Below are 12,893 nucleotides of genomic sequence, written 5' to 3'. Positions count from 1 at the left end.
AGCCGCCGTCGCCACCCCCAGTGAGGAGAGAGCCCAAGGCGGTGGACGAAGATCTAACATCCATAGCGTATACGCGATTGATGGAGGTCGCTGCTCACTGGAGATGGATGTCGTCGGACCTGCTGCCTTCGCCGGGAAGAGGGCCAACCGCCGTTGCTGTTGACGAGAGAGGGAGGGAGGAGCAAAAACGAAGGTTCAGCAGCCGCCGCCCACCTGCTACGCCGGAGCTTGCCTTCTGTTGACCGATCTCGCCGGAGGAGAAGAAGATGTTGCAGGATCTACTATCATCTCTGTTTCGCCGGATCCACTGCCATCTCTGTTTTTAAACTACTGTGGTTCTCTGTGATTGCTGGCAAGGAAAGAAAATTTAAGGCTAGGGGGAGAAGAAGCTGAGGGGGAGTGAAGAAGAGTGAGGATGGAGGTGGCGATGGCTTTGGTGGCCGTTGATGGGGTTGCCTCTTGCCGCCAAAGAGAGAGAGATGGTGATGGTGGGTGAAGCCGAGGGAGAGAGAGAGCAGATACAAAGGTTTTTTTTTTTTTTTTTTTTTACCGTATATGGAGTTTAATAGTGTATACGGAGGAGATACATATACATGATGTATTATATGCAAGGGACATAAAAAGACTTTTCTAACCCTCATTTTAATGTTTATTTAACAGCATTATAACAGCAGGATCAATATTGAAAACTTTTTGATAGTCAAGGGTCTAAATTGTCCAAATTAAAAGTCAAGGATTAATTGTGGAAAATCATGATAGTCAGAGGACTAATGTTGGAATTAACTCTAGAATAAAATGATTATTGGAAACCTAAAGGTCTCCTACGCATTACTCAATAGCAGCGCTGCTAATCTGCTATGGTACTTTAAGCACTATTGAATGATTTAAACCAAAAGAGTAGTGCAATTATGTGCCTATGTCTACCTAACCCAATCTTGGGAAATCAAAGGTTATAAACCCATGCGCTGCTATTAAGGTTGTAGAAAGACAAAAATTTAATAGTTTCTTCGGGCAAGAATTGTGAGAGAAATAATGTCGAAAAACGTCTCAAGTCAAGACCATACCTCTACTGGTGTTTGCTCTGTTTACTCTATTTTTCCATAATACTTTGTGTATACATTGTTGGAACTACTTATTTGATAACTTTTGTTTTGGCAGATGCAGTCAGTTGGGTAAGAGACATAGCACCCTCACATTATGTACTGAGGATTGAATCATTCTCCAATCTTACCAAGATGATGTCCGAAGGGGATGCCAAATTTTTCAAGTCCAAACCGTTCGAAGCTAGTGGTTATAAATGGTTGAGTTTAATTTTTATTAGTAGTCAAGTTTGTGGTTGTAATGATCTTTAATTTCATTGCTGAAGTGAGTTTCTTTGTGGTGGCAGGATATTCTCTATGTATCCCAATGGTGTTGGTGATAGTAAAGGGCACATTTCTGTGTTTTTGTGTATTAAAGATACAGATGCATTGCCTTTGGGTTGGAAGATATACGCAGATTTAAAGTTTTTTATATTTGATAAGAAGCATGACAAATATTCGGTTTTCCAAGGTTGTTTTTGTGTCTTTCTAATAAATTGGATTTGGTTCAGAGAGTCATTAGTATTGCTAATATTGTTCTTTTTGATATTCAGAAGGGGGTATAAACACGTTTCATTGTTTGAAACCAGAATGTGGTATATCAAAATTGGTACCTCGTGCTGTGTTTGATGATACTGCAAATGGGTATTTAGTTGATGGCATGTGTGTTTTTGGTGTTGAAGTTTTTGTGCTACATTCTAAGTTTGTAGAACAACATCTATGCCCTTCAGTCAAAGTAAGTAAAACCTACACTTGGAAGGTATCAAGTTTTAGTAATATGGACAGCAAAAGTTGTTATTCAGATAAATTTACTGCAGCTTCCTTCCAATGGTAGGTATTTTTATATAGTGTTCAAGATTGTTGTTTCGTAATTATTTTAATTTTAAGTTTTAACATGTTCTTTTATCTTTCAACAATTTTCGTAGGAAATTGAGACTCGATCCTCAGGGACAGAATAGTAACAAGTCTAATGGGCTGAGCCTGAGTTTGTTTCTGGAGCTTGTTGATCCCGGAATTACTTCTAACGGGCTGTTTGTACATTTCATATTACGCATTATAAATCAAAAGTCAGGGAAACATCGCGAGATGCAATGTATAAGTTACATATGTCATATAAGTGTGCCATTTTAGATGTTTGTTTACTTTTTAATGTTTTGTTTAATTTTGTAGATTGTTGTTGCTTTGCTTCTGGATCTTTAACATGGGGCTGGGATGCGTTTATGCCGCTGGCTGATCTTCAAGATTTATCTAATGGCTTCCTTGTTGATGATTGTATTATGATTGGAGCATGTATCAAGAATGTGTCTGCCCTTCTGTAGCTAAACTAATGGTAACTTATTATGCGTGCGGGTTGGGATTAAATTTGGATTGTACTTTGTTTCTAATTTTATGGATTTGGTTTTTTTTTTTTTTTGGTTGAAACTGGTAGTTAAGTTTTGTAACACCACATTGGAGCTTTTGCCATGATTTTGCTATTAAATGTGGTAGCTTTGTGTTAGTATTGTGCCTTGTTAGTGCTTTGGTTCATTATTTTGTGATGCGGTGATGTGCAATTTTGTTGAGAACCCTAATCTAATCTAAAAATTAATTAATAAATATAATTGGAGGTTATATCCTTCATTTATATTTGTTTTTTAGTGCCGTGGTTTAGTGAAATGGACTTGTTCATTTTTTTTTTATTATCAAAGATCAATAGTTCAATTCTTGACTTTGGATATGAAACAATTTTAAATCTGCAGGTCAATTGTCTCACCCAAAAGAGGTGCTTACAATGTGACGGATTAGGTATTTAGGTAATTCAGTTTTTTACTGCAAGCTAGTGAAGAATGAATAATTATTAAATGGTATTTATTTTGGCATTGCATTATTTGAAAACTAACTCTTAATGATATTTTAATTTTACTGTACTATGTAACCTTCCAAAAAAAAAAAGAGCAAAATCTCCTAAATATCGTATCTTCATTCGTGATACTAGTCTAATTTATATATATATATATATATATATATATATATATATATATATATATATATATTACACTTCCCTAATAAGTTTATAATATTTTCATTGTAAATAATCCTTTTTAGTACTAGTGACTTGTGTCTCTGTTATCTATATAGGTACAAAGAGGGAATAGAATTGATTACCTTTCATTTGTGAGAGTCACTTCATGTTACTAGACTCGACTACAATTTTATTGACGCTTTTAAAATATTATTATTCCACATGTCTCATTTTATCTGTCATACTTATTATTTATTGATCAAAACAACTATTTATTCTTTGTTTATTTTCTTTTGTATTATTTACTTATTTTTAATTTTAATTTTTTGTGTTTAATAGTATTTTTAATGTAGTTTCTAAATATATAAATTTTGTATACTAATACTAATTTGAATATTATAAAAATTGAATTAAAAATAACTTCAGTCGAACCTTATTAACCGAATGAGACAGATGTAGTATATTTTTCCTCAAAAGTAAGAGACAATTTATTACATTGGCCCCGACCAATCTCATAGACAAAAATCCATAGAACGGTCTCACACTCTCACATGATACCTCACCCATAATGAAATTAGACTAAATGCCGGTCCTTAGGGTTGGGGATTCAACCTTTTGGGAGAAAATAAGACTAAATGCCTAAAAGATTATTATGATCACTCATACTTCACTTTCATAAAATAAGAGTTTGGAGTGCGATTTAACATATAATTTTTCCTGTGGCAAATAGAAACAAGGATATAAACAAAACCAACACCACTTGCATAAACTAAACCACAAAATAACAAAGCTAAGGCATCACAAATCACAAATATTAACACAGATCAGAGCTAGTTGAAATAACAAAATCATGTCAAAAGCTCAAATATAGCATTAGTTCTTCCCCCTAAACTTAGCAGAAACTAGTACACCACAATATTTCTAAAAGCCTTCCAGAAGATCGAGGTTTAGCTTGTGATGGTGGACACATTCTTGATAAGTGCCTCAATGATAATACAATCGCCAACTAGGAAGCCATTCGATGAATCCCGGAGTTCAGTTAGCGACATAAAAACAGAACTGCCCCAGCCTAAAGATCCAGGAGCAAAGCATCTACAAACTACAATTTTAAACATACATATATGATTGAAGAGAAATCATTCATAAATTAACAAATAATTAGAATGGCACACATACACTACTTCACATACGTTGCATCTCTTTATGTTTTCCAGACTTCTGATTTCTCATGCGTAGCAAGAAATATACCAACAGTCGAGAACAGGTATTTTGTGGATCCAGCATCAGATACACAGCAAGGTTTTCCCCATAGGATTTGCTATCTCCAAGGGAGTCCAGTCTCAACTTCCTGATGAAAATTGTTGAAATTTTTGATAATCATAAATGGGATTACAAACAAAAATATATATAATTAAAAACTTAATTACCATATGAGGGAGCCTGCAGTAAATTTATCGGAATAACGAGTTTGACTGTTTAATTTACTGTACTCAGATACTTTCCAAGTGAAGGTTTTATCAACTTTCAAGGCTGGCTTCAAATATTCTCTGGTAAACTTAGAATCAAGCACGAAAACCTCAACTCCAAACACGCATTTGTTATTAACAAGATAACCGTTTGCTGCATCATCAAACACATCACGAGGGACCAATTTCGTGATGCCACACTCTGGTTTCAATCTATGAAACCTGTTAACTACACCACCTAAAACACAAAATGAACAGTACCATATTCTCCATTAGCAATAATAAAAATTTTGCATTCTGGGCAATATCCAATCCAAAAGACACCAAAAATTAACCTTGAAAGATTGAGTATTTGTCACGCTTATGATCAAATATTAAAAACTTCAAATCTGTGTATATCTCCCAACTCAAAGGCAATGCATCTGTGTCTTCAATACACAGGAAAACAGAGATGTGTCCCTTGCCATCACCCTCACCATTGGGATATAAAGAGAATGTCCTGTTATTAAAAAACACATCTCTTTAGCAGTGAAATTGAACAATATAACTCGTATATATAAACTTCACTACTAATTTAAGTCAGCAGCATTTTAGTTTATAGAATATCTTAATTGGTTCAACAACTACACTACTCAATAACACAATAAGTTAACCATAAATTAAAAGCTCGACTGGGGCAATTTAGGCTGGTTTAGTGGTTTACGTCATCTTTTGCTAGCTAAGATCAAGACAAGTCGGGTTTACTCGGTATACACTCACTAGTAGTGGTTTAGCTTTCCCTAGTCACTAAAAACTATGAATGGCAATGGGTGGGTTGGGTGGAGTTCTATGTTAATTTTGTACATATAGAACCTGAATCCAACCCGATAACCGTGAGTTTACTATTTTAAGACCCCCACTATCACCCAAAAAATTCGATCCATGTGATATGAATTCGGGTGGATATCCACGGGCCAATTGAAATTACTATCCCTACTAAAACAAACAAACAAACAAACAAGAGAGGGGGAGAGAGTTAAGAAGCCAAACCATTTGTAACCACTAGCTTCAAAGATTTTGGACTTGAAAAACTGGGTTCCATTGTCTGTCAGCATCTTAGTAAAACCGGAGAATGATTCAATCTCCAACATGTAATGGGACGGTGCTATATCTCTTGCCCAGCTAACTGCATCTGCATAAACAATAAGTAACCCCAACATTATTATTACATACGCAAAAGAAATGTAAAGGACTGCTCATATTTTCTATAGTAAAATACAGTAAACAGATTATTAAAAAAAAAAAAAAAAAAAAAAAAGAGGCATGTTCTTCACTTGAAACGTTGATTGACATTATTGCTCTTCCAACTTTTTTCAAAGAAGAAAGAAGAGGGCAAGAGGAACTCTCTTGAAACCCAGTGCTCGGATTTTTAAACTGAATACAGTGAAATAGTGAATGAAGTCCTTAAAGCTGCGCTACAGCCTTGAAATGTCAGAAAAAAAAAAAAAAAAAAAAAAAAACCAATAATAATAAAGTCAATAGCAAAAAATATTGTTTTCGTATATTTTTTGTTTTTTTCGAAACCGTTTTTGTACCATTTTATGTGCTTGATTTATTTATTAAAGGAATAAGGGTCAAATAGGCTACTCAACTGCACACTAAAGTGTAATTAGGCTATTGAACTCAAAAAGAATGCAATTAAGCCATTGAACAACACAAAAACATGCAATTTAGTCAAAAATGACTTGTTTACCTAGAGTAACAAGTTACCAATTTCAAAATTAATTTTTTAAAATAATTTTTAATAAATAAATAATTAAAAAAAAAAACAGAAACTGCCGGCCGGAGACGAATCGTCTTCGATCGCCTACGTCTCCGTCGCCGGAGACGGACCTCCATCTCCAGCCATGGAGACGAAGGACGTCGTCTCCATGGTCGGAGACGAATTCGTCTCCATGGCCGGAGACGATTCGTCTCCATAGCCATGGAGACGAAGGTCTTTGTCTCCATGGCTGGAGACGGAGGTTCGTCTCCGGCCATGGAGACAAAGCCTGCCGGAGACGATTCGTCTCCGGCCGGCAGTTTCTGTTTTTTTTTTTGTTTAATATATATTTTAATTATTTATTTATTAAAAGTTATTTTATTAAATTAATTTTGAAATTGGTAACTTGCTATTCTAGGTAAACAAGTCATTTTGGACAAAATTGTATGTTTTTGTATTGTTCAATGGCTTAATTGCATTCTTTTTTAGTTCAATGGCCTAATTGCACTTTGGTGTGCAGTTAAGTGGCCTATTTGACCCTTATTCCTTTATTAAATAGTGTTTTACTAGTACGATACTTAAAAACTTTATATTATTATAAACTAGTATTTTCACCCGTGCGATGCACGGAATGGAATTGTTGTAATATACTAAGAATATTTAAATTGATATATAATTATTTAAGAGTTAATTTTACCAGATGTCGCTTATAGGATTTCTATTACCATCATTAATTATCCCTAATTTACCATAATTAAATAATTTGACCAATTATAAAGAGAGATTATTAAAAAAAATGCACGGGACAATTTTTTAATTAAAAAATTTAAAAATTCATTAATAAAACATAAGGTTCTCATAGTTTTTTCTTAGAAACTATTTAATAAAGCATTTTTTTAGAAAGTGGTGGGCCAAACTGCCTACGGCAGTTTGCGGTGGATATATCTCGAAAAAATACACAATTTCAAAAAAACATTTGTCCAAAACGGACAACCGAGTCAAAAGTTATGCATTGCCGAACTTTTGACACTTCACAGCTTTTACCCAGAATTATTATACGAATGGGAAAGTAGAAATCAATATATTTTATTGGAAAGAGAGATTTTTTAGGAATTGGGCGGGAAGTTAAAATTTCAGGATTTTGTTATTATATATAGTATAGATTAGATGTGCAAAGAGAATTGTATTACACTATTTTATAATTTTAGAATAGAATTTTTACCCAGAATTATTGTACGAATGGAAAAGAAGAAATCAATATATTTTATTGGGAAGAGAGATTTTTTAGGAATTGGGCGGAAAGTTAAAACTTCAGGATTTCATTTTTGTATATAGTATAGATTAGATGTGCAAAGAGAATTGTATTACACTATTTTATAATTTTAGAATAGAATTTTTACCCAGAATTATTGTACGAATGGGAAAGTAGAAATCAATATATTCTATTGGGAAGAGAGATTTTTAGGATTTGGGCGGGATGTTAAAATTTCAGGGTTTTGTTTTTATATATAGTATATATTAGATGTGCAAAGAGAATTGTATTACACTATTTTATAATTTTAGAATAGAATTTTTACCCAGAATTATTGTACGAATAAAAAAGTAGAAATCAATATATTTTATTGGAGAAAATTTCAATTTTGGTCATACGACTATAGGGGCCTTGTTAATTTCAACACCTAACTTTCAAAAGTATCAATTCAGTACCTTGAGTATATAATTTTTCTCAATTTTGATCATTCCGACCAATTTACCGGTCAAATTCGACCGGAAAAAATAATAGGCACAAAACTGAGGGACAAATGAGTCTTTTCCTCCTCCTCTCGGCTGCTTCATCTCGGCTTCATATTCTCCTCCGTCGTCGCCGACCACGACCGCCCTGATCAGCCGCGACAGGTGTGAATGAGAGAATTAATCCAATAGCCCGAATGCAATCGAACACCAAACAAAGTTCTAAGAAAAATGAAAAAAAAAAAAAACATATTAAGAACTTAGTTCACATACAAAAACAGAAAAGATTTTTAAAAAAATGTATACTGAAAGGGTTAAATGAGCGAACACCCAGAACAAGTTTCAATATGCAATCAACCACAAATCCAGAAAACCTCACACCTAGAATCTACTTTAAGAGTGCATAGCATACATAATGACAGTACTAAATGTTGAATATAAAGAGCAATACCCAATGGTTTTGCATAAAGATAGAGAGAAAAAAGTAGTTACCAAGATCTGGTTTGGATTCAGGGTGAGAAGGGTCTTGGTCCGGGGACAGATTATTGGCAGTTTTGGACTGTAAACAGCCCATTTCTTCTTCTTTACATAGACCACACTCACAGCAGCAAACCCACTACACCCTCGCTTAGTGTATACGTTTCTTGCTCCCCTCTTCTCAGCTCTGTATATTTTTTTTTTCTCGAGTGTGAAAAAGGGAAGCGGAAAGGTTGATTCTTTTTGTGGGCTATTGAAGTCAACGGCGGAGGAGAAGATGATCAGGGCGGTCGTGGTCGGCGACGGCGGAGGAGAAGATGAAGCCGAGATGAAGCAGCCGAGAGGAGGAGGAGGAAAAGACTCATTTGCCCGTCAGTTTTGTGCCTATTATTTTTTCCGGTCGAATCTGACCGGTAAATTGGTCGGAATGATCAAAATTGAGAAAAATTATATACTCAAGGTACTGAATTGATACTTTTGAAAGTTAGGTGTTGAAATTAACAAGGCCCCTATAGTCGTATGACCAAAATTGAAATTTTCTCTATTTTATTGGGAAGAGAGATTTTTTAGGAATTGGGCGGAAAGTTAAAATTTCAGGATTTTGTTTTTATATATATAGTATAAATTAGATGTGCAAAGAGAATTGTATTACACTATTTTATAATTTTAGAGTAGAATTTTTACCCAGAATTATTGTACGAATGGGAAAGTAGAAATCAATATATTTTATTGGGAAAAGAGATTTTTTAGGAATTGGGCGGGAAGTTAAAAACAAACTTTATATTATTATAGATTTAAATAAAAATTAGAAAAAAAAAATGTTAAAATGTATAATATATTAATACAATTAAACTTCCATATATTTGAGAGAAAAATTATATATTTTATTAGCATACAAAATTAAAATTTTGTATAGTTAATAGTCTTTTTTTTTTTTTTGTTACAGAGAGAGGGGTCCTAGTTAATATAGTCTTTAATCTTACATATTTAGATAGATTTGTAGATAATATTTAGATAATTAAATTAATTTATTCCTAATTATATTGCATATATATTATAATTCCTACAATATAAATAATACTCTGTAACTAAGAGAATTATATTTAGAAATAAAAAAGTGGAAATTTTAAATTTGTATGAGTGAATTTTAAACTATAATATAATGTATTTCCTTATATGATTGTATAATACGTTGTATATGCACATAATATTTGTTAATATTATTGTTTTACCCGTGCGATGTACGGAATAAATTATATTATTATGAATGAGATCATCATTTTGGTCTTTCAATTATTTTTCAACTGTCAATGTAGTCTATATTTTTCAATTTCAACTAATTTGATGTTCGAATTGTTTAAGATTTCATCAGTTAAACATTTCGATTATCAAATTGAGAAATTTTTACATTGAGAAAATCAAGATTTTGGTCCCTCGAAAAGATTTAATTGACAAAATTTTAAACAATTCGAAGATAAAAATTAGTTGAAATTTAAAATTATTTACTACATTGACAGTTATGAAACAATTGAGAGACCAAAATGGTGATTTTACCTTATTATGAATTGAAATGAATATTTAGAAAAAAAAATGTAAAGATATTAAAAAGTATAATATAATAATATATGCAGTTGAACTTCCATATATTTGATCAAGCATCTATTTTCATGACTTACAAAATTAAAATTAAAATTTTGTATCGTTAATATAATCTAAAATCATGACGATATTTAGATAAATTTATAGATAAAATTTACATTATTAAATTGATTTATTTCTAATTATATTTCATATATGTTATAATTCAACAATATGAATAATAAGTAAAAATAATATTATATTTAAAAATCTAAAAAGATGTAAATTTTAAATTTTGTATGAATAGATTTAAACTATAATATGATGCATTTTCTTATATGATTATATAGTAAAATGAATTCCCTATTATGTAGCGGGAGCGGATTGGTGCACTCTATTCCCTCATGCAACGGTCCATAACCATGACGTCATTACTTCCGACCATTCTGCTATATTTGTTGAAGTCCACAATGTTCGGATGGCGAAGCAGCGACGTACTTTCTTATTTGAAAATGCCTGGCTCTCAGAGGTAGGATGCAAAGAAGTAGTGTTAGGTGCATGGAATGCATCGATGGCAGAAACAATACCAAAGAGGCTTTCTCACTGTGGTGTCTTATTAAACGCTTGGGGTGGTAATTTTGCAAAACAAGCCGAGAAACAAATAGTCCAGGTTCAAGCCAGAATAAACATGCTTCGTAATAGGACTGATTCAGCAGGTTTGACGGAGGTCCGTGAACTAGATGCCAAGCTTCATTCTCTAAATGATCAATTAAACACCTTTTGGCGTCAACGAGCAAAACAGTTCTGGCTAGTTGGGGGTGACAGAAATACCAAGTATTTTCACCTGTATGCCTCGACACGAAAACGAAAGAACCTAATTACTAAGCTCAAGGATGAGAATGATAGATGGGTTGAGGGTGATGCGCTGTTATCACTGGCTAAGAGGTATTTTCAGACAGTTTTTACCTCGAAGGGTTCTACCATTGATAATAATCTGGATAACTTCAGTGCCAAAATATCTTCGGATGATAATGTGAGGTTACTACGCCCGTACACGCATGCAGATGTCCGTGATGCCCTCTTTGCTATGGCTCCAGATAAATCCCCGGGACCCGATGGGTTTAATCCCGCCTTTTTTCAACACTTCTGGGGTGAAATAGGACCAGACGTCTCCCACTTCATCCTACAACTAGTTACGGCCGATGAGTTCCCGAGTGGCCTAAATGACGCTTTTGTGACACTGGTGCCGAAAAAGTTTGCTCCTGCTAACATGGGGGAGTTGCGCCCAATTGCCTTGTGCAATGTTTTATATAAGATTCTCTCAAAAATGTTAGCTAATCGGCTAAAGGAAGTTCTGGACAAGGTAATTTCTTTTTCCCAAAGTGCTTTTCTTCCAGGTCGATTGATCACAGATAATGTCTTGATTGCTTCTGAGTTAATTCACTACTTGAACCGTAAGAGACAAGGCAATGAAGGGTGGTGTGCACTGAAACTTGATGTGGCTAAGGCATATGATAAAATGGAGTGGTCTTTTTTACGGGAGATTATGCTACGAATGGGTTTTGATCCGCGGTGGGTTAATTTGGTTATGCGGTGTGTAACTACAGTGCAGTACAGAATCAATGTTAATGGTGGACTTACTGATCAGATACAGCCAACTTGTGGACTACGCCAAGGAGATCCATTGTCCCCTTATTTGTTCATTATATGCGCAGAAGCTTTATCACACCTGATTATGGAAGCTGCTAGTAATGGTTCAATATCTCCATGTATTATATCTAGAGGAGCCCCGGGAGTGTCTCACATTTTCTTTGCAGATGACAGTTTGCTCTTCTTTAAGGCAACGGTGAGGGAAGCTGAAGCTGTAAAAGAATGTCTAGTTAATTATGCTCGCATGTCAGGCCAAGCCGTCAACTATAATAAATCGTGCATTGTTTACAGTCGCAACACTTGTGAAAACTTGAGAATTGCTGTAGCCAATGTCTTCATGGTCCCTCAAGCAGCAAGTCTAGGGAAATACCTTGGCTTACCTTTGGGAATTGGAAAAAATAAGAAGGAAGTGTTCAGTTATCTGGAGACAAAATTACTGCACCGGCTGAGTGGATGGAAAAAGAAAGTGCTATCCAGAGCTGGCAAGGAGATCTTACTAAAGAGCATTGCCCAAGCTTTACCCACATACTCGATGAGTATTTATTACCTTCCAGTCACGTTTTGTGAAAGAATAGAACGCCTTATGAACAAGTTTTGGTGGGTAAGCAACAACAACAGTGGTGGGGGAGTAAGATGGATGGCGTGGAGCAGACTTTGTGCCCCAAAAATGGATGGTGGTCTTGGCTTCAAAAATTTGAGCAAATTTAACGTAGCACTCCTAGCAAAACAAGGTTGGAGACTTTTGACTAATCCACACTCTTTGGCTGCAAAATTGTATAAAGCTCGCTATTTCCCGCATTCAGATTTCCTTTCAGCGAAAATTGGAGCCAACCCCTCTTACTGCTGGAGGTCTGTACTTGCAGGTCAAGGTTTGTTAAAGCAAGGTTGTGTTCGTCGCGTGGGAAATGGAGCGACTACTAGTGTGTGGAATCATCCGTGGTTACCAAGTATAGAGGACCCTTATATTCATACCACGTGTTCACCTGATGATGAGGATAGAACTGTGAACACGTTGATTGACACCACAACACACGACTGGAACAGACAGTTGATTCATGATACCTTTGATCAAAGAGATGCGGAGCTCATCCTGAAAATTCCAGTTGCTGATCATTTTGAAGATTCTTGGTGTTGGAGGGGTGACATACGGGGTGTTTACTCTGTAAAAC

At 34.7% G+C, this 12,893-nt stretch overlaps 2 protein-coding genes across 2 annotated transcripts; one reads left to right on the top strand and one right to left on the bottom strand.

Moving 5' to 3' along the window:
* Nucleotides 1-415: 415 nt before the first annotated feature.
* LOC109149236 lies at nt 416-2,398 on the top strand. The gene is made up of 6 exons (XM_019296896.1): nt 416-488; nt 1,159-1,300; nt 1,388-1,551; nt 1,634-1,910; nt 2,006-2,172; nt 2,250-2,398. The coding sequence occupies exons 1-6, from the start codon at nt 416-418 to the stop codon at nt 2,396-2,398; spliced, it is 972 nt and encodes a 323-aa protein (XP_019152441.1).
* A 1,472-nt stretch (nt 2,399-3,870) lies between these two features.
* On the bottom strand, nt 3,871-5,962 carry LOC109149621 (MATH domain and coiled-coil domain-containing protein At3g58250-like). Its single transcript, XM_019297493.1, has 6 exons — nt 5,861-5,962; nt 5,577-5,718; nt 4,883-5,046; nt 4,509-4,785; nt 4,272-4,429; nt 3,871-4,180 (listed from the first exon to the last, which is right to left on the bottom strand). The coding sequence occupies exons 1-6, from the start codon at nt 5,877-5,879 to the stop codon at nt 4,029-4,031; spliced, it is 912 nt and encodes a 303-aa protein (XP_019153038.1). The 5' UTR covers nt 5,880-5,962; the 3' UTR covers nt 3,871-4,028.
* Between the last annotated feature and the right edge of the window lie 6,931 nt (nt 5,963-12,893).

Source organism: Ipomoea nil, unplaced genomic scaffold, assembly GCF_001879475.1.
Source record: "Ipomoea nil cultivar Tokyo-kokei standard unplaced genomic scaffold, Asagao_1.1 scaffold2159, whole genome shotgun sequence".
In the NCBI taxonomy this organism is placed as follows: Eukaryota; Viridiplantae; Streptophyta; class Magnoliopsida; order Solanales; family Convolvulaceae; genus Ipomoea; species Ipomoea nil.
Note: the sequence above shows the minus strand (reverse complement) of the source record. Positions and strands in the feature narration are given on the sequence as shown.

Coding starts and splice junctions, on each gene's coding strand:
- LOC109149236 (XM_019296896.1), top strand. CDS start 416: ATGGAGGTGGCGATGGCTTTGGTGGCCGTTGATGGGGTTGCCTCTTGC. Junction 489..1,158: donor AAGAGAGAGAGATGGTGATG/GTGGGTGAAGCC, acceptor TTGTTTTGGCAG/ATGCAGTCAGTTGGGTAAGA. Junction 1,911..2,005: donor ACTGCAGCTTCCTTCCAATG/GTAGGTATTTTT, acceptor CAATTTTCGTAG/GAAATTGAGACTCGATCCTC.
- LOC109149621 (XM_019297493.1), bottom strand. Junction 4,786..4,882: donor CAAATACTCAATCTTTCAAG/GTTAATTTTTGG, acceptor TTTGTGTTTTAG/GTGGTGTAGTTAACAGGTTT. Junction 4,181..4,271: donor AAAACATAAAGAGATGCAAC/GTATGTGAAGTA, acceptor TTAAAATTGTAG/TTTGTAGATGCTTTGCTCCT.